Source organism: Schistocerca cancellata, chromosome 11, assembly GCF_023864275.1.
Source record: "Schistocerca cancellata isolate TAMUIC-IGC-003103 chromosome 11, iqSchCanc2.1, whole genome shotgun sequence".
In the NCBI taxonomy this organism is placed as follows: Eukaryota; Metazoa; Arthropoda; class Insecta; order Orthoptera; family Acrididae; genus Schistocerca; species Schistocerca cancellata.
The window spans coordinates 100633542-100655553 of record NC_064636.1 but is presented as its reverse complement, the minus strand read 5'-3'; the positions used below and the strand labels follow the sequence as shown (position 1 = coordinate 100655553).

The 22012-nt window shown below is 42.8% G+C and overlaps 1 protein-coding gene across 1 annotated transcript in view; it reads left to right on the top strand.

Moving 5' to 3' along the window:
• The window catches only part of LOC126108666 (ankyrin repeat domain-containing protein 65-like), a 42704-nt gene extending 21174 nt beyond the window's left edge, over nucleotides 1-21530 (top strand). Inside the window, exons 2-3 of the mRNA XM_049913977.1 lie at nucleotides 11120-11675; nucleotides 21005-21530. Of these exons, the coding sequence (XP_049769934.1) occupies nucleotides 11131-11675; nucleotides 21005-21485 (1026 nt within the window). The 5' untranslated portion in view covers nucleotides 11120-11130 and the 3' untranslated portion in view covers nucleotides 21486-21530. The remainder of the gene's footprint in view (nucleotides 1-11119; nucleotides 11676-21004) is intronic.
• The last annotated feature ends 482 nt before the right edge of the window (nucleotides 21531-22012 follow it).

The following is a 22012-nucleotide window of genomic DNA, read 5'->3' as shown; positions in this document are numbered from 1 at the left end:
GGGTGGAAATGGCATGGCAAGCCGTTCCACAGGACTACATCCAGCATCTCTACGATCGTCTCCATGGGAGAATAGCAGCCTGCATTGCTGCGAAAGGTGGATATACACTGTACTAGTGCCGACATTGTGCATGCTCTGTTGCCTGTGTCTATGTGCCTGTCAGTGTGATCATGTGATGTATCTGACCCCAGGAATGTGTCAATAAAGTTTCCCCTTCCTGGGACAATGAATTCACGGTGTTCTTATTTCAATTTCCAGGAGTGTAGCTGCCAGTTGTTTTGACTCCTGTTCATTACATTGATTCACAAAGGGCTCGTTTCGGCAGAATTGCCATTTTCAAGTGTTCCTCTTCAGATAATTGTTGTACTATACGTACGTGTTTGTACTTCCCACCTAGTATTACATTAGATTGTGCTTACATCTATGTGGGATGTTATTGTTGTACTGTATAAGGGTCTATGCAATTTCTATGTTATATTACGTCTCTAATGCATGTTAGAGCGAGTTTTCTGTGGTGTAACGTGTCGTTATTACGAACCACATATTTTCGTTCCTTATTGGACTTTAAATAATTTTACATGTTGTTTATTGACAGTTGTGATGGTTAACGTTTACAGAGTAGATTACGTCGCGTAAATCCAGAGGTGGTGTTTCAGTTTCAGTGATTGTGAATTTGTCATTATGCATAGAGGTAAAAATAAAGGGAGTTGTCATGGCGTTCAAAACGTCAAGACGTCAGCATCGAGTGAGGTAGCGCAGTGGTTACCACACTGGACTCGCCGTCGGCAGGGCGCTGGTTCAAACTCACGTCCTGCCATCCCGATTTAGGTTTTCCGTGATTTCCCTAAATCGCTTAAGGCAAATGCCGATACGGTTCCTTCGGAAGGGCACGACCATTTTCCCCTCTCCATCGTTTCCTCACCTCAGCTTTTGTTCCGTCTCTAATGGTCGCGTTGTCGACGTGACGTTACACAATCATGTCCTCTTCCTCCGAAGTCCGCCATCTTAATTGCTAGAAAAAAAACTGCGAAAGTTGTCTGATGAAAAATGCCAGATGGCGTCGTTTATGGGTGTACTACTCATTCTGATCACGTGAAGAAATGTGTAGAACTGATTGCCCAGAAGAAAGCAAATGGATATTGAACGAATAAAATGATAGCTGTCTGCTGTAATATGCTTTGTTGGTTCAAATTTTACGAAACGGAAGAGTCTTCTAGTAGTCCGCATACATTGCTTTAGTAATCAGATTTTTTTTTTTTTTAGATTTCAAACGTCCGTAACTTTTTGCTCTCACAAAAGTTCCCTGCTTGCCACTTACGTAGTTCATTTCAAGTTGCTATTCCTGCTTGTTCAGACTTTGAATCTGAGTTGTGTATTTTTCGTTATTTATCTGTAAATCACTCTTAGAACAGTCGCTCTAAATCTGTCACACTCAACATGACAGTTCTGGCGTACACAAAACTTACACTGTGGTTTGTCACAAAAATCCGTCTGTTTCTTTCGTACGACACAGAGTTTCGAGGATTTTTATATATAATAATAGGCATAACTCTTGAATATTAAGTTCTTCAGGGAAATATCAGGTGAGTTGTCCGTAACATAGGAGGCCATTTGATTGAATTCGTCCGTTAATGGTTCAAATGGCTCTGAGCACTATGGCACTTAACATCTATGGTCATCAGTCCCCTAGAACTTAGAACTACTTAAACCTAACTAACCTAAGGACATCACACACATCCATGCCCGAGGCAGGATTCGAACCTGCGACCGTAGCAGCCGCGCGGCTCCGGACTGAGCGCCTAGAACCGCTAGACCACCGCGGCCGGCGTCCGTTAATCTATACCTTTCCATCAGTGGAACATTCTAAAAGAATATCAGTCGTAAATAATTACAGTCGTAACTGTAACGTGACTCGAGGTCCATAATCACTTTGAAGGACCAGAAATACGCCTCAGCACTTGGTTTCCCTGCATTCCGCACAGGACCGGAACGTTCTTCATCCTCCTGCGTTTCTGTGGCTTTCATTTCACTTCACTTGTGTGTCCTTTGTTACTAAACAACGTAACAATTCGAACTCGGTTCTCACTGTCTGAGTGACTGTCACGTATTGTTACGCCAGTAGCACGGAGCTGCAGCACACAATACGAACCACAGGGGGCAGAGGTCGTTCTTCCTACATCAAAACTTGGACGCGGATTTTCAGTTGACGTGATCGATTTCACGAAAAACTTTGGCATATTGCAGTACTTCCATTCCTTTCTGAGACGACATCACGAATAAAATTTAAGATTTTGATGGACCTCGATCGTTATTCCCGTGCGTCCTTCGTATATACGTAGCATCCCTTATCATGCATACTTACATTTATGACTGTATCTGTATGTTGCACGAAATTCGATCTCCTGTATGATTAGGATTGCTCTATCTAGTTGGGACTCGTCGGGACACTCTTCATATAGGGCACTAGAAATGAAGCAAGAAATTCATTTATTATAATTTTTTTATTTACAACACATTTACAGGTAATTTGTTGCGGAGAAATAATTAGTACACCACATATTTCTGAAGATTTCACCTCTTTCAGCAAATCTCTTTTCCCTTTACGTATTTATAAAACTCCATTCAAGTCAGCTTGTAGTTAAACTGGCACTGTAAGATTGATTCCACAGTCCCTGTCAGCAGTCGACTTCTTTCGTCAGTGCACTGGGTCGACGTCAGCCAAAATGCTCTTTCCACAGTGGCATTGTGTGCGGGAATAGAACAAAAATACTCGCAAGATTCTAGTAGTCGGCATTTGTGTTCAGGATTTTGGGTTTCCTTAAGAAAGGAAATCCACCTTTCTTCCACGGAGTGTTAACAGTTCATTCCCCTGAGTTTCGAAAAGCTCTTCAGACCTCTCTCTCATATGATGTTACCGAAAACAATTGTCGCCTGAAATATTCGCATAATTTTTATTCAGGTACATAGCAGCGTTTTCAATCGTCGAGCAATCTGTGGTTTGAGATGGCGTCATCCAATCAAATACCTGATCTTTATGAAGATAACTACCCCATTTCTGTACCATGTTATGGTACAGAAAGCCATTGTGTCTAGTTCAAATTCTGAAATCAAATTATTTCTTGGTTAGGGTTCTCATTGTTTAATTTCTTCAAATACATGTTTGTTTGCATGCCCGTAAAATTGGCTGTGTTCCTTTCATTTAGACACCTTTAAGTGTAAATTAATATATTTCTTACTTCAATAATCGAGACTTTACTCTTCTCGTTTTTTATACATTTTTCAAACAGAGCCAAGTTTGACTGTAGTAACGTGAAATAAATTTCGCGCATGGGATTACTGAAAAAATCCAATTATTTTAAGTGGCCTCTTTGGCGTCAAAAAATTGTCCAAAGGTTAAGAATTCTCTCAACTGCGGGCATTAACAAGAGCCATCTTGCTTTTCAATGAGATAGAAGAGTTTGATGATTTACATCAACGTATAAGCAGAACTTACTCAACTTGTCCTCCCAGAGTGTATTGAAACACAATTACGTATTTTCACGACGGTTGTTTCGATGTCTAGAGTTAAGGCTGCAGCAGCGCTTGATACTAGTACTGTGGAGAATACGGGCAGGCCATCCAGTTCCCTCTACATTGTTTCCTAGTCGCTCCTTAATTTGGTGAAACACATTCCGCTGAGCGCGTCGTTGAAGCCCTCCGAAGTTATTGGTATTGGCTCCACTAAAGCGATTAATTTATCTGATGGAATTTGCAGTTGTCTTAAAGGGTCTAAAGAAAACTTTGCAATTGTCTCCGATGTTTCCTTATTACGTGACTCAAACTTGAACAGCTTCTTTTGGATTCCGTTACTTTCATCTAAGTAGTGGTCAACTAAAGGAAACACCTTTTCGGCCTCCTGGTTCGATGCGTCGGTGCCAGTGTTCTAAAATTAAACTGTCTGCAAACGTTTTGTGCGTTCATACACGGAGTGTGGTGCGATAATATTTTTAACAATCGCTGTAGCTTTGGTTCTGGCTGTAAGACTGCTTTGCTGCGACTTTGTAGTCGGGATACATTGAGGCATTCACTTTTACGTCACAGTCAGGAGAACTGAAGGACTCACGATGCGTGACAACTTCGTAAGCCGCTGTTAGTTCCGCAGCAGCAACGAGTAATTCTTCCTCAGTATCATCTTACATCATAAATGTAGCCATGTGCTTTGATGTCGATGCTACCGCGAATCTATTGGTAAGATCCTTCGTAGAATGGTGGAAGCCTCACGTCTGGCTTACCTCCGTGAGTTACTGAGATGAAACAGCAACGAAGCTCTCAGCTCTGCCTGATCTGCACGTCCTTTCTTGACAAAAGACCGCTTTTTTGTGTAATCATTCGAAAAGTGACACACTTGTTCCAGACATTTTTTAGCTGTGATAAGCTAATTAGGCGGTAAAAAGTCGACAACACTTTCGTCACCGTACACGTGACTATACATTACCAACTTGCACACGTTGTTCGTATTACGTTTAGGAAGAACCGTCTTTAAATGGGAACTGGCCGATTTTTGCGTGTGGCGCTGCTTGTATAGTTCCAGCCACGTACTGCTGGAGATTTCTGGTATTACCTCGAATGACAGTGCTGCAGCTAGAAGGTGCTTGCATCGGCAATACAGGATACAGAACATGCAACGCCATCTGTGAGATGATCTTATCAACATAAACTTGTTGACATGGAGAGGAATTGAGGCTGCATTTATGTGTTGCGCTAAGAGATGGTGTTGCGTCAGTACGTCAGCCAAGCTCGTTAAGAGTATTTTGCAGAATCGGGACATAATTTCCTCATGTCAGGGGTGTCGGAGGAGGAGGTCCGTACCAGGGACGGCCCTGACGTATCGGGGCGGATGGCAGCCGTACCTGCAGACCACCGCGCTCTGTGAAGTGGATGGAAACTCCGACGGTGCCGCCTGTTTTCGTTCAGCCAGAAGTACCGGTCGCGATTCGCCTCGCGCCAAAGATTGCGACTGCTTCTGCTACGATGCAAGAGCAAGGATTTTTGATCATTAACTGACACGAATTCATTTAAGATAACCATAAGACAGTAGCTATGCGAAGTATGAACATGCTATTTCCCTTTGTCGACAAGTTTTCAGCCACAGTCATTAACAAATATCATGAGACATCATTCTTCTGAAACAGGATATACTGTACTACAAATAAATTATATTACTGTATTATGTCTTTTTGGGTACCTATATTTTCGGAATGGAACGTATTGACCTATTCTGCATGGATTCCTACGAAAAACTGTTGCACTTAAAGAGGGTTAATTGAGTGAGAGTTAGAAATGCATCATGCTCATTAAGCGAAGTTACGATGAAACTTAATCGTGCAATAATCATTTACTTTTATTCTACCACCAATTAAACTTCAAATTAACTACTGACATACGAGGGCCGATCAGAAAGTAACCTCCGGTTGATTTAAAAAAATACACCAAGTTAAATAAAAATATTTTAATATATACATCTTACAACTACATCTTTGCACTATTTTTCTACATAGTCTCCATAGCGATTGAGGCACTTATCGAATCTCTTCACAAGCTTTGAAATTCCTTCTGCATAAAAATCACCCGCTTGTGCCTGGAGCCAGCCTGTGACCGCATCTTTGAGCTCTTCGTCGTCATCAAACCGCTGTGACCCGAGCCATTTCTTCAAATGCATGAAGAGGTGATAATCACTTGGCGCCAGGTCTGGGCTGTAAGGTGGATGGTTGATAACGTCCCACTTGAAGGACTCAAGAAGGGCAGTTGTTCTGCGAGCAGAGTGAGGACGGGCGTTATCGTGCCAAAAAACCATACCGGAAGTCAGCATACCACGGCGTTTGTTCTGTATAGCCCGTCGTAACTTTTTTATTGTTTCACAGTACACGTCTTGATTAATGGTCGTACCACGTTCCATGAATTCAACCAACAACACCCCTTTGGCATCCCAAAACACCGTTGCCATCAGTTTTCTGGCAGAAAAATCTTGCGAGGCTTTTCTTGGTTTGGTAGGCGAATTTGAATGTGCTCACATCTTTGATTGTTCTTTTGTCTCAGGGTTCACGTACTTAATCCAGGTTTCGTCACCGGTCACGATTCTGTTTAACAATGGTTCTCCTTCGTCCTCATAACGTGACTGAAAGTCTAATGCAGAGGCCATTCTTTGAGTTTTGTGGTGGTCGGTAAGAATTTTGGGCACCCATCGTGCACAGAACTTACGGTAACCCAATCTTGCTGTCACTATCTCGTACAAGAGAGTCTTAGAAATCTGTGGAAAACCAGTAGACAACTCCGACATTGAGAAACGTCGATTTTCACGAACTTTTGCATCAACTGTCTGAACGAGTTCGTCAGTCACCAATGATGGTCTACCACTCCTCTCTTCATCATGAACGTTTTCTCGTCCATTCACGGACAACCCCTTCACTCACAACTCTTGGTCCGTACACGGCACAAAGCTCACGATGAATAGCTGCTGCAGAATATCCTTTGGCTGTAAAAAACCTTATGACAGCACGCACTTCACATTTGGCGGGGTTTTCTATTGCAGCACACATTTCAAACTGCCACAAAAACTAAACTAGCGCAGGTACGACGTTCACTCGACCACGGCTTGATGCCGACTGACCTGTTGAGTGCGTGAACGCACAGATGGCGTCGCTACTCCCCCCCACAACCCGCACTGTGACCGATCGGAGGTTACTTTCTGAACCGCCCTCATATATATCGTGTACATGAACACTTTAATTGTAATTAATTATGACACTTCCTGGAACTTTACTGTGCCTAAGTAACGTAATTCAATAAATATAATGAAATTAAGCATTGTAATTATGATTAATAAAATTTATGTAATAGTAACATCTCACCACAGCTCGTGGTCTAGTGGTTAGTATTGGAACCTGTCTATCACAGGGTCTCACGTTCGATTACCGGCTAGATCGGCGGATTTTTTTCTGCCCAGAGACTGGGTGTTCCTGTTCTCCTCACCATTTCATCATCATTCAGAAAAATGGGGAGACTGGAATGTGAAAAAGATGGATGTTGAGCGCCCTACAAACCAAACCACCACCACCACTCACAATTGTCTATGGTTGTGAATCAAGTTTACTAGTGGAAGTCATCAGCAGGACTTCAAATGCTGCTCATCACTTAATTTACATCTGTAAATATTTTTGTCTGTTTCATTTAGCAGCATTTTTCTTCACAGGTCAACAAAGCGGAAGGGAAGTTCATGAGCAAACTTCTGCAGCTGGTCAAACTGTGTGAGTGGAAGAATTAAATTCCAGCAACCATCTTCATAAAAATCGCTACATTGCGAATCAACAGTTTGCGGAGCTGATGCAAAAATTGGGTTCTGAGTAAGCAATTGCATTGAATTTAGCGTTAAGGCAATTTAAATTAAATTACTCAGTGCTAAACTCACTGTATCTTCACTAAGAAACAGCAGTCGCAAAACACAATAGTCCATTACATTTTGCTTTTCGGGTGGCGCATGTTGAATACAACATGGTGCTATACTACTGCACCTTTGTACTCCTCGGAAGACGTCACCACCATACATTTAACACTGTCAGAAGTAGTTGTAACAATGTGTAAAGCGCAGCACGTGCATCGGCTATCAACGTGGCAATGAAATGACCTGGATGCTTCCCATAGGTGAGCAGAAATAGGGTGTCCGGTGCCTTCTCTCTGAACTCGTCTTCTCCTCTACCACCTCCGTTCCAGGCCCACTCTCGTACACCTCCAAGGTCTGTACCTCGACCGCAGCTTTGTCTAGACCTCTCACTGGTCCCAAAAGACTCGGTTCACCTCGCGGCCCCCCGCCACCTGTTCCTCGTCTTGACGTGTTCTAGTTCAGTGACAGTATACATGGAGGGTTCGAAGGTTGATGGTCATGTTGGGTTCGCTTATGCTCATGCAGGACATACTGAACAGGGCTCCTTGCAAGATGGCTACCAGCTCTTGAGGATATCTGTCCCTGCACGAGGAGTGCTCCCTCATTTGTAGCGACTCCTTCAGCACCTCACAAGCTCTCGACCAGTGCTATCCTCTCCATCATTTCCTAACGGGCATCCAAGACTCTGTTTACATCCGCAAACAACGTGGACGGTCAGTCTTTGTATGGACTCCAGGTCACGTTGGAATACTGGGAAATGAACTTACCGACAGTCTAACCAGATAGACTATTCGTAAAATCGGCGTACCAGAATCTGGTCTTCGTTTCAGTGTTACGCCGTAAATATTGTTAACTCTGGTATACAGGATGCTGCTCCCTGACTTTGCTGAATAGGCTACGAATGGTAAAGGAGACGACTACATCGTCCTTTGCTGGCTCCTCATCGGACATACTTGGCTGGCTGACGGTCACCTACGTTGCGAGGACCCACCAAAGTGTCGCTGTGGTTCTGGACAGTCCAATAAGACTGTCCAGATTTAGCCGCCCTGAGACGGACCTTTAACCTTCCTGGCGCACTGCCTGCAGTGTTAGGTGACAGTGCCTGAACAGCCGATCTAGCTTGAAGGAGGATTTTAACATTCAGTCTAAGGGTTGGCATGTGGCCTTGTCTTCCATCCCTTCACCCTACCTGTATTTTAACTCATCCCCGCCCCCTCTGGTGCTGTCTATTCGATTTGGTATTCATCTTTTCAGCATTTGTGTTTTTCTTGCCTTTTGCTCTTAGGCTGGGGATTTTAGTGTGTGGCAGTGTCTGGCTCATCCATTTTTATTACTGCAGTCAGCCAGCCAAGGCCACCTGCTATATTGTTTTTAACACTTTTAACAGCTTTTCTACCTTTCTGTTAATGTTTCCAATTTTTGCTTGATATTTCGTTTCCGACTTCAGTGTGATTACTCACAGAGTCTTACACATTTTGTTCCCTCCCAGATTTCAAGCAATAATAGCTGTTCATCGCGTAATGGCAACTGCAGTGCCACTGTCAGCTCGTAAAGAATGACGACAGTGATAAGCGTCACAATAACTGAATTGTACCGAGGAGAGCAGAGCAATACTTGTATCAGGCCTCAGGAAAACTTAGAGGCTGTAGCCAGGTCTTGCCCTTGGGATTTAGCAGAACAGCCAGTGTGACCCTTAGGCTAAAATGTTTGGAGACACCCGATATACGGCATAGGCCCCTAATTTAGCTTTCATTTGTCGCGAATCTCTTGTCTAGCACAAAATTCCAAGCGACTCGAAAAAAGTGCATCCATATAACCAGAATAAAAAAACGAATCTGCAAAATTACAGATCAATGTGCTCAACATTCGTCTGCTGTAGAATCCTTGAACATGTTATCAGTTGAAAGAAAATAAATTTCCTTTTTTTAAGAGCCTCTGTGTGCAAATCAGCACAAATTCAGAAATAATTGCATGTGTGAATCTCGCCTTGTCATTTGACATGATTATACTGCGAACTCTGGTTGAAGGGCAAAAGGTAGTCCGCACTCCTAGATTTCCGGAAAGTATCTGCAACTGTCGCACTGCAGCCTGTTAATGGAGGTAGCAACAGAAAAGATTCCCAGATATGTGAGTGGCTGAAAGACTTCTTCAATAATAGAATCTAATATGCTGTCCTTGATTAAGAGCGTTCATCAGTGACAAGGGTATCGGCAGGGTGGTGTGAGAGGACCCCTGTGATCCTCCACATACGTAAATGAGCTGGCACACAGGGCGGGCAGCAATCTGCAGCTATTTGCTGATGAGGCTGAGGTGCAGAAAGGTGGTGTTTTTGAGTGACTTAGCAATGTACAAGGTGACTTAGACGAGATTTCTTGTTTGTATAATGAATGAAAGCTACCTTTAAACGTAGAAATATGTAAGCTGTGGCAGATGATTAGGAAAAACTACCCAGTAGTGCTCCACTACAGCATTAGAAGTGTGCTGTTTGACAGTCACGTCGATTAAATATCCTGGAGTAACGCTGCAAAGCGATATGAAATAGAACGAGCACGTAAGTAGGGTAGAAGGGAAGGCGTGTACTCAGTAGGAATGTGTAAATAACCTGAATAGTAGATGTCTATGGAACAGTAATGCGACTTATTCTTGGGTACTGCGTGAGTGTTGATCGTCACCGGGTCGGATCGAAGGAAGGGCATCAAAGAAATTGAGGCAGGCTTCTAACATTTGGTAGCAATAGGTTTGAAGAAAATGTTACAGAGCTGCTGTGGAAACTCAAATGTAAATCCCTGGGGGGAAGCTGATGTTCTTTCAAGGAACACCATTGAGAATACGTAGAGAATTGGCTTTGGCAGCTGACAGCAGAACGATTCTGCTGCTAGCAACGTACATTTCGCGTAAGGACCCAAAGATAAGATGCTAGGAATTAGGACTCATAAGGAGGCATATAGACACTTGTTTCACTGTCCATTATAATTATCCGGGCTGTTATGCCGTGGTCGATTGATGAATTCTGTGTCAATTCCCAACGTTTCGTCTCCGACTGTGGGAGATATCTTCAAGGGGGTCTTTAGCTCGATGGAAGGTCCAACACACCCACTGGCTCGCTACTGACTGTACTGGGTGTGTTGGACCTTCCATCAAGCTACTGACCCCCTTGAAGATGTCTCCCGCAGTCGGAGACGAAACGTTGGGAATTGACACAGAATTCATCAACCGACCACGGCATAAGAGCCCGGAGAATTATAATGGACATGATATTTCCGGCCGTGAAAGTCTACATTTTAGTACTTGTTTCACTGTCGCTCTACTTGGGAGTGGAACAGGAATGGTAATTACTAGCAGTTTCCTAAATACCTGGAGTGATTATGTGCTGTAGATTCGCCAGGTCTTGTTTGTATTGTTCCTGATCTCCATATTTAAAACCTTCATTGTTTTGTAACACTGTACTGCGACTAGAAATTGCAGAAATAGTGTCATCACCCCTTTCTGTCGACTTCTTGTGGGAAATACAGGTGTTTGATATTGTATTGTTGAAGACACGTGGCTATCACCTGTGGCTAGGGAAGGATGTCATGCAGTTGTGATTGACATGTAATAGGCGATATTTACCCGCTGCTGCTGAGCACAGATCACCTATGCCTAATACATGAATTTACGGTGCTGTGTAAGGGCAAATGGCTGTTCGGTGATGCCTTGTTTCAGAAACATTCGCAATGGCAGCCGCCAAGGAGGTGCAAGAGGCTACTGCTACGGGTGCTGGGGAAGGGGCCACGGTGACTCTGGTGGCCGGCGACACGCGGCTGGAGGCGCACAGGGCCGTCCTGGCAGGCAGGAGCCCCGTGTTCGCCGCCATGCTCTGCCAGGACACGCCGGAGGCCAGCAGCAGTGTGGTCGCAGTGCCCGACGTGGAGGGCCCGGTGCTGCACCAGCTGCTCGCCTACATGTACTCCCCCCGTGCTCCCGAGGTGCCCCGCATGGCCCCACAGCTGCTGGCAGCTGCCGACAGGTACGGCGTGTGGGGGCTGAAGGTCCAGTGTGAGGAGCAGCTGGCCAGTCAGCTGTCAGCAGAGAACGCGGCGCGCACGGCGGTGCTGGCAGTGAGGCACTCCTGTCCCAGCCTCGCAGAGGTCGCTGTCGCCTTCATAAAAGCCAACTCGCAGGTGTTTGCCACAGCGGGTTGGGCTGATGCGGTCCTCAACCACCCTGATGAGGTGGTCAAAGTGAGTCAGTTGCTCGGTGGGCCACTAACAGAAACCAGGTAAGTGCGACACAAGATGATCACCTGCATTTCCCATTGTTAAGTGTGAAACTCTGTCCCCATAACTGTGTGTGTGTGTGTGTGTGTGTTCAAGGCTATAATGTTTGCCACTGAGTTTGTATAGATGTCTCTGTCCTGTAAAATGCAGCTTCATTGATGCCTCCAACAGCCATTTGCTGCTACCTCAGAATACATTTGTTGCCTGGCAGATTCAAAGAGAATTGTTAAGGCTTTCGTCGCCACTTTTTGACAAACGGCCTACTGGCTTCTATCTCGGGTTCTTTGGCCGATGTTCGTCTGATGATTTTACTGACGTTTCGCCAGCACGAGTGGCTGGCATTGTCAAAGCTTCACCACTGCCAGTGGTGAACTGGAGCCCACCTCGTTGCCGCAGACGGGATGACTGGACGATCAATCATTACCAGGATGAAAGAACATAAGAGACATTGCAGGTTGGGCCAGCTTGAGAAATCAGCCACTTATTCAGAGAAGCTGTAGAAATAGAAAAACAAGTGAATGGCTTCAAAAAGAAAGCAGAAAGCCTTAAGGTAAACGGATCCTGGATTCCTGTAATGCAGCGAACGACCGTCGCAGGTAGCAAGAGTACAACTGCACCGGAAATGACCGCGGAAAAGCCCTCAGACATTGATGCAACTGGTACATATGGTCTCTGGCTGTGAGCTCAGCTCCAGTTCATCACCGGTAATGGAGGGTGAACCTTTGACAATGCCAACCACTCATGCTGCCGTAACATCAGTAAAATCATCAGACGAACATCGGCCAAAGAACCTGAGACAGAAGCCAATAGGCAGTTTTGTCACATTCAGACATATCTCTAAATTTAACAGTGTTTACCAGCAGATGTCATGAAATAGTCCAAGTTTTCATAGCTTCAAAAATTTTGACCTTTAAACAGTCCCTCCTTACTTGTTGTCACTGTTAATTTGCATGTGTACAAAACGTTTCCCTATAACTTTCTGCATCAGGTATCTCAACAAAGGTACAAACCCTTTGTATACATCATCAGTAATTTTGCTGTGGGCACAAAGATGTGTTGCTCAGCACATAAGCCGAAGCAGTGATGTGTCTAGTTTGGGGCCAAGACGAGCTGTGCCTCAGGCGTCATTCTGTGCACTGTGCAGGTCACTAAAATCCTGTTTGCATAAAGTAGAGTTTAGAGCGGTTTAGTGTGTCTTCTGCAACTGCTACTCACAGTAAAATACCTAGCAATAGTGTCACGCTGCGTAAACACAAGAAAAGATGAGGACTAAGTGTGTCACTCATAACCAACACCTGGTACAAAGTAGCCTACTACAGCACAGTTTTAGATTGATGATGTAGCTAATACAGACCTGAGGAAATCAGTTCGTGTAAAGTAGATAGTCAGAGCAATTGCTGTTCCCAACTCGGTGTTTACAATCTGGAAATAATTTTCTCAGCACAATCCTTTGTCTTCAGACGGTACAAGAAAACTTTTTAACGACATTTAAGGCTCATCAGATGAAACAGTTTCTCATTAATGGCTTGTATAGAAGATTCGCAGAAAAGGTGAAGTGAGCGGTTGTGCACCCATGTGAGGTTGATCATTATGCATGCAACATGTGACCAGCTCAAAGGATAAGAACCCAGGCCTAACAGCAGCTCTGGGTGCTCCCATACAGTGTGGAGTGTCCCCATATTGTTTCTCTCTGTTCAGCAGAGCACATGCAACACTCACTCCCACAGAAGGGAGTCATACTTTGCTTGTACCCTTGATGAAAAGGCGTCATATTGTCTGCCTGTCTTTCAAGTTTTCTGTATCTTCACAAACTCTCCAGTAATTACCACAGGATTTCCTACAGTTAGGGTGCTGCTGACGGCCTTCTCTACCCTACCCATTGCTGCTGCTGTACCTTCTCCAATAACCAGAACATTGAAGAGTCACTGATATTTAACTTCCATTTGTTCCACACCACTTAGTTATATATTCCCCTGAATTTCTGATAGCTAGACTTAAATATTTATGCAATACTTTGTGCTGTTTACTTACTAGAAATTTTCTCTTTTGGTTAAATTGGCTGCACTTCCTAGATCATTGATAATTAACTTCTAGCCTCTATTGTTAATTATTCAGCCTGATTCTCTCTTGTTTGGTTAGCATGACATAAAAATTCATGTTTGAAACACGAAATATATTAAAACTGCTCTACATTTTCTTTAAAGAAGCTGTTTTCGAAACACATCACCCATGAATATACTATCTAATCGCATTAATGGGACAACCCGTCAAAGGCCTGAATAAGTTCCTTTGGCAGCACAACGTATGTGGTAAGAGAGTCAATGAGTTTCTGGAAGGTACAGACAGGCCAGCTGCACTAGGCTTCTCAGTTTAGAATCCATGGCATGAACAGCACACTCGAGGTAGCCCCAAAGATCCTCAATTGAAGTGGTGGAGAAAGGGGGGAGTTGTAGGAAGGCTGGGAAATATGAAAAAGAAAATATGATGCCTGAATCTAGATTTAACGTGACCAGCGAACTGAAATGGAAAGAAGGATGGCATGTTAGAGGAATGTGATGATATCAACAGGATGAGGAAGTTGAGGAAAAGGTCAGCACTGAATAGCAACCCAGGAGTAATTTTGAAGAGTTCAGTGATTTACTTGTGTCATAATTAGCAAAACAATAGCAACAATAATTCAGTTTTGGAAGCCATTGTCACTCCCAGAAAATCAAGTGACAGGAAGAGAGTATACAACAATAGTGAATAGGTATCTCTGTATGTAAAAAGAGAGAAATCTAATAATCATTGGTTTGCTGTAATAGGGGAAGGTAAAAAGACATAGTTAATAGACAATATAATATTATTGGAAAGAACGAGAGAGGAGAAAGTTTCCTAGAATTCTGAATTAGATACCTACTGGTAACAATAAACACGATCCTAAAGAGTCAAATCAGAAGAAAGTGGAAAAGGCCTCTTCTGCCTCAGCTCCTCAAGATATGGAGCACCTTGGTCGCACCGCTGCAGTTTTGCATAATTGCCTGTCCCAGCATTGACACACATACAGAGCAGAAACTCTACCCGTTATAGATTACTTTTTTGGCTGTTCCAAGAAATTTTGTGTTGATAACACCACCTACGTTTATGTGAGATATGGGGGTGGGGGGAGGAACTGAGTTTCTTCACATGAGAGTAGCAATACTGCTCCCTGTAGTACCATGGCTGTTATTCCCTGATGTAGCACCACCTACGTTTATGTGAGATATGGGGGTGGGGGGAGGAACTGAGTTTCTTCACATGAGAGTAGCAATACTGCTCCCTGTAGTACCATGGCTGTTATTCCCTGATGTAGCACCACCTACGTTTATGTGAGATATGGGGGTGGGGGGAGGAACTGAGTTTCTTCACATGAGAGTAGCAATACTGCTCCCTGTAGTACCATGGCTGTTATTCCCTGATGTAGCACCACCTGCATTTATGTAAGATATGGGGGTGGGGGGAGGAACTGAGTTTCTTCACATGAGAGTAGCAATACTGCTCCCTGTAGTACCATGGCTGTTATTCCCTGATGTAGCACCACCTACGTTTATGTGAGATATGGGGGTGGGGGGAGGAACTGAGTTTCTTCACATGAGAGTAGCAATACTGCTCCCTGTAATACCATGGCTGTTATTCCCTGATGTCTTCACATATTATTACCCTGTCCCTTCTCCTTGTCACAGTTTCCCACATATGAGTATCCTCACCTGTTTTGTGGAGAACTTCCACAGTTCCTTTCTTATCAGTTCACATCTTTCTATAGCCTCCCATTCTGAATGTGGTATTCTCTTTTCTTGCTTTTCTCACAGCCCACGATTCATTTTCATTCACTACTCAGCTCCAGATGTACATTCTCAGATACTTCTTCTACAGATTAAGGTCTGTGTATTTGTAGTCTTGTTTTCTGAGGAATGTCGTATTACCCTGCTGGAGCAACTTTCATTGTCCCTCATGTCTATGTTTGTTGCTAGTGTGGTCCTTAATTTTCATAACTTCGTTATCAATGTTGTTTCTACTACTACCCAATACATTCATCTTTCTTTTTATTGTAAATTCTAATGCTGTATTCATTAGACTGTTCATTCCATTCAACCGCTCTGGTAATTCTTTCTCTCTTTTGATAATGATAACAATACCATCAGCCAATCCTATCATGAAATCCTTTCATTCTGAATTTTAATTCTATTCCTGAATCTCTTCAGTTGCAGCAGTGATACCTCGATTTTCGTTTTAAACGATTAGGGTGAACCATTTCTAGCATATTTTGAATTAGTTCCTCTTTCTTCCATTCCTATTTTTCCTGTCGATTATTGTATATAACTATATATTACCTGCATTTCCCCTGTTTATTAAACTATTTTTCAAGATTTTGTACGAGTTGCACCATTTTACAATGCCAAAGCTTCCTAAAGATAGACTAATCCAATGAACATTCCTTTATTTTTGGTAAATATTGCTTCCATTACCAAGTGCAAGTGCCTCTCTGAGGCCTTTATCTTTCCTAAATCCAAACTTATCAGATTATAATAGATCTTAAATTTTCCTTATCATTCTACTGTATGTTGTTCTCGTCATAAATTTGGATGCATTAGTTGTCAACTGATTGTGTGGAAGTCTTAACTTATTGGCCTTTGCCTGCTTCCATAGTATCTGCATGACATTTTTTTCTGAAGGTGTGCTTGTATGTCCCTTGTCATAGGTTGTGCAACCAACTTGAACAGTCATATGGGTGTCACTTTCACCAAACGTTATAGAAATTCCAAAGTAATATTATCCAACCAGATTGTCTTGTTTGTGTGCAAGTATTCCAAAGCTTTTCTTAAGTTCTAATACTGAGTCCCCTATGTTTTGTTATTTGATGACCATTTTTTCTCATCATGTCATCTGATAGTTCCTTTCATTCATAGAGGTCTTCACTATATTTCCTTCCTTGCTCTGCTCTGCTTTTAACAACGGAATTCCTTTCTAACTCTTGATCTTGAATGCTCACACTTTTCCAGCAACCATTTTGCTTTGTCTTTCCAGAACTTCCTTTTTCATTGGTTACTTAGCGACCTGTAATGCTGTAGGGAAGAGTTCCAGAAATGACATACTATTTTAATGTTTTGTTTTTATTAAAAAAATTTAATCATTTTTTTATTATGTAAACACTTAAAAATCCAGGACATACACAAAAATGATTAGAAATCATTAAACATGAAACTACAATATTAAGAAAAAATTAAGACAAGAAACTGTGCCCATGTGTCATTTTATACTTACAATAGGGACAAAATGATAGTGCACAATTTTCAGAAAAAGTAAACACCCTAAGCCAAAACCTCTTGAGGGTTTAATACATATCCATGCATATGTTTCTAAGGTCTGAAAAGATTTCTCACAAAATTCATAACTGTAGCTGGGATATCAGCATACTGTAAGCCCATACCTTACATCTACCATATTTAATGCACGATTCCCCTGGTCTTGAATGGGAGAAGATAGTGCAGTACATACAAACACAGTCATCTTCATCTGCACTGAGATCTGAGTTATAGGCTTCCACCCTGCTTAACTACATTCTTTTGCAAGCTTGTCGAAATATCTGTCAATCCTCAGTTAATTTTCACTGGTGCACTTTCTCTTCTAGAAGCTTGTTGTTGGTACAGCTGCTCAGAAAGCCAGAAGAAACCAGAGTTATTTTACGTTTCTTTAATGAGCATTGTACTGCAGCACAAACTGGAAATACTTCATCAAATGGTGCCTTGAGTCATCTAGAGCTATCTTTTACAAGTGTGAAAGCTCTTTGTGGAAGTATTCCTCTTCGGATGGTGAAATATTCTGTAAAACATGTGAACATGTAGAAAAATTGGGATATTCGTTGTTGCGCCTAGGTGGATGTGAATTTTGGTCACCATGTACAGGCAAAGATTGTTTTCGTCCAAGCTGCCGGCTGAGCCCATTGCATACAGGGAGCATGCAGCACTGTGTGTCCCATGAGCCAGAGAGGCGGCCGCCGTTTATGCCTTCTTCTCACTCTCCTTTGGCAACAGGATGGCTTGGATGTTGGTCAGGACAAAAGCCTCTGTGGTGATGTGAGAGGGCAGCTTGTTGCGCATTTTATTGTTGAAGATTGCAGGTCCAAGTGGTGCAGGGTTACGTATGTCTTATTGTTGCAGGCTACGATTCCATCCAGTTTAAGCACTCAGCTGCTAGGTACTCAGTGACGGCGGCGAGGTAGAATGGTGCCCAGGCACCCACAGGCTCTGCATAGTTAGCCTTGCGCATAAGAGGGTGGATTCTGCTGACTAGGAACTAAGGCCCAGCCCTGCTTCAGTGGTACTTTCACTTTCCCTTGACTTAGCCTCCCTTTTTGCGTGTGGACATGTCAGCTAGCTAAGTGATGCAGGCGAACGAGAGGGCAGCAACAGTGTGACCTAGAGTGATTCAAGCAACCTTAGGAAATCCACTCTTAGTATTAACCACACATGCTTCTATACCTTATGCAGTGGCAAAGAGCTAACGCATTTGGCACTGGGTGACGTTGGGTGTGTTTCTAAGAGGTTTGAAACTTTCTTTATAATGGGTCTTCATGAGCCCAAAAATGCAACGTGTATTGGCTGAAGTTGACAATTACAGTGGGATAGTAGGCAAAATAGAGAAGCTCCTTTTTCATTGGCACATATCAGCACTTGAACATTTTTGAGATGCCAGCAATCGTCATCAGTGATAAACACTTTATTCTCTTTGCTTACCTTAATGAAACTAGAAAAATTTCTCCAGCCATTCATCCACTTTCTGGCCCTATTTCTAGAGTTCTTATAGGTACTCCCTCAGTTAATTGCTCTTTCGGTTTTTTCTGGGGTAGAGTAAAGCTGGAGGTATAAAGTTAGCAGCAGAATTCATGCACACTAATGTTGTAATGTGCAACCTCCTTTCAACAATTGTAAGTACCCCCACTTGTTTCTCCAGTCATTGCAAAAATTTTTTGACTCATGTCCACACATGAAAGTACAGATAAATTCATGCTGGTGAAATTCCTTCTTTATTGAGGACATTCATATACCGTGTAAAATCTGTTAACCTGAACTCTATTAAATACCCTTGCATGAGCCAAAGTAGCAGCCTCCAGCTCCCTTAAAGATAAATCAGGATTGTGTGGCATAAATCCATTCAGTCAGTCAGTCAGTCAGTCCTTATTAAATTTTTGAGAGATACTGTTTTGTTCTGTGTCTTAGTAAGCTAGTTCCATTGGGACATTATATCCTGCATAAACCCCTCGTCAAATGTAGACTGAAACCTCTGACCCTTCGTTTGTGGCATGCCTTCTGAAAGTCACCTGTGATAGACCAAATTGTCTGACTGCTCTCAATCAGCCAATTTCATTCTTGTTTACTATACTGATGGCCCTTTCCATGGCTTATTTATCCCATGACGGGCATGCAGTCTTTCGGACAAACATTTTAACAAACTGCAAAAATTTGGTAGGAATTGGGATCCAAGCTCTTTTATGGTATTAGTAATGCTATTGCAATATATTTGTAAATATTTTAAATGGTTTTATTACATCAGTTGATCAGGCAAAAATGAGTCGTTTTGCCCTTACTCATGACATGTCATTTAATGGTATACATGTAGACATAGATGAAGCGACTTAGTTGCTCTTTACCATAGCCTCGGATTCCAAACAACAGGGTCTATTCATACACAGTCCCATGATGCTTTAACTTGATTTTGGTATCTCTGTGCACTCTGTGTTCTAAAATGAAGTAGCAACATTGCTACTATGTAGTGAATGTCACTGTTGTTTTCTGTAAACCAGTGCACACAACAGAGGTAGGCAGTGGAGCACAAGGACCACCACCACCACCACCACCACCACGACCAGCACAACCATTGGTGGACCTAGTAAAACACTATGGGGGTCAACACGATTTGCAGGCTGTTAAATATTGTAGACTTTTTCATGATTCACATTCTCTACCTCACTATTCAACAGGACAGGTTATGGAATGTTACATAAATTTTCAAAAAACTTATTCGTCGAGAGTACATGATGTATGTAAGAGTTCATTAATTTTTCATTTCATTTCATGGATTTATTTTAATTTGGAACAGTTGTATTACCATTTTAGTGCGCATCTGATATTTTAACAGAGTGGATCTGGGCATATGGAAGATGAATATAGTGCGCATCTGATATTTTAACAGAATGCATCTGGGCATACGGAAGATAAATATTATGTTGATAAGTTGTAATAAATCTCTTGGCAGAATAAGAAAAGTACATATCATTTATTTGCTTTGTTTGTCCAGAAGTTGCCACATTTTAGTTACCAGCACATGCCACACGTATTTTACAATATGTATTCTTTTCTAGGATGACTGTAGTGAACTTGTCAGATACAAGTGACACTTTGTGTGTGTGTGTGTGTGTGTGTGTGTGTCTGTGTTTCCCTGTTTTTTTCAAATATGTTCATGTACAAGACTGTACACTGTCACAGGCTTCAGTTGTACACACACACACACACACACACACACACACACACACACACGATGGAGAAGTAGTAGATTACGTGCCATTGTTACATGTTAAATGTTTTGATGAATTTCTTTTATGTGAAACAGAAGCTGGCAAAATTTGCTGATAAAGGTCACCAAATATACCAATAAGAGGTTTGAAGGATTTTGCTTTAACGTCAGGAAAGTCTTTAACATGTAAATGTCAATTGTTTTGTGTGTAATCTTTGATAGTTTCACTGAGAACTAGTATAAGCTTCCTGAAGCATCTATTTTAGCGGATAAAATGACTGCTAAGAAACAGCACCCCAAGTTGAAAGAAAATTAGTTACAGCAATCAGCGTGTCGGAATTTGACAGATGAAAATCGTGAGAGGTTGCATAAACAAACTTTTAATGGATAGTGGTTGAAGACAGAACCACTATACCTTAATATACGAGTTTCACATCGTAGAAGGGGAATATAGTAGGGTCGTTGTTGGACATATGTATACATTTTTGGTTGGTTGGTTGGTTGTTTTGGGGAAGGAGACCAGACAGCGAAGTCATCGGTCTCATCGAATTAGGGAAGGACGGGGAAGGAAGTCGGCCGTGCCCTGTGAAAGGAACCATCCCGGCATTTGCCTGGAGCGATTTAGGGAAATCACGGAAAACCTAAATCAGGATGGCCGGACGCGGGATTGAACCGTCGTCCTCCCGAATGCGAGTCCAGTGTCTAACCACTGCGCCACCTCGCTCGGTCATTTTTGGTTGTATGATTTCTTTATTAAGTGTATGTTTTCAGGAAGGTGTGAGAATTTTTATGTTTTGTGCAGGAGCCTTCCTGGAAAGAAGAGTAGCCGAGGACTGATCCAGGCAGCTAAGGAGGGGGCGGTGGAGGAGCTCAGGGTGCTTCTCGCGACAGGGGCGAAAGTGGGGGCGAGGGACGAGGACATGTGGACTGCTCTGCACTGGGCAGCTGAGAGGGGACACCTGGAAGCAGTAACATGTCTGTTGGAAGGTGGAGCAGAGGTGGATGTCGGGGACAGCAGGCAGAACACGCCGCTGCACTGGGCTGCATACCGCGGTCACGTGGCTGTGACACGGCGATTGCTGGACTCCTCTGCTGACCCCGATGCCAGGGATAAGTATGGGTGGACGCCGCTGCACTGTGCAGCAAGATGCGGCCACACAAAGGTGGCGGCCGTGCTGCTCGATGCAGGGGCTGACACTGAGGCCAGGGACGCACACGGGCACGAACCCTGTGTCATCGCCAGGCAGAACGGCAAGCAGCAGCTCGTGGAGATGCTATCGTGAAGGATTCAGTTCAACAAACATCTCTGCAATAATGCTGAAATGACTCTCTGCATCTCTCTGATATTGTTCTAAATAAAGAATGCAAAAGTGAATACTGCAGTCCATCATTTGTACTCACCTTTAAGTAGGACTCAAATACAGTGGTCTCATTATCATAGACTTCGTATTCTGTGGTGTGCGAGGCAATTGGGGTTAAGCAGGCATTCATGCAAGGTGCCTGCCACATTCAGACTTGACACACAAATGATTAGACAAGCAATTCTATACAGCACAATCATACAACTGTTATAATGATAATTGTTCATGGTCCTATGTCATAATGCAGCTGAAGCATCATCGTCAATAGAATAAAAATCAGTTAAATTCTTATAAAAGAAAAGGACACAGCCAACTTTCCAGATTAAAAGATAAGAATATGTTTCTATGATATAAGACGGTATCTATTTCTGCGTCTGCTGCAATAATGGAATAGTTTATATATTTTATTATTGTGTCATACTGGTAGCATAATTCGCATTACCTTATGT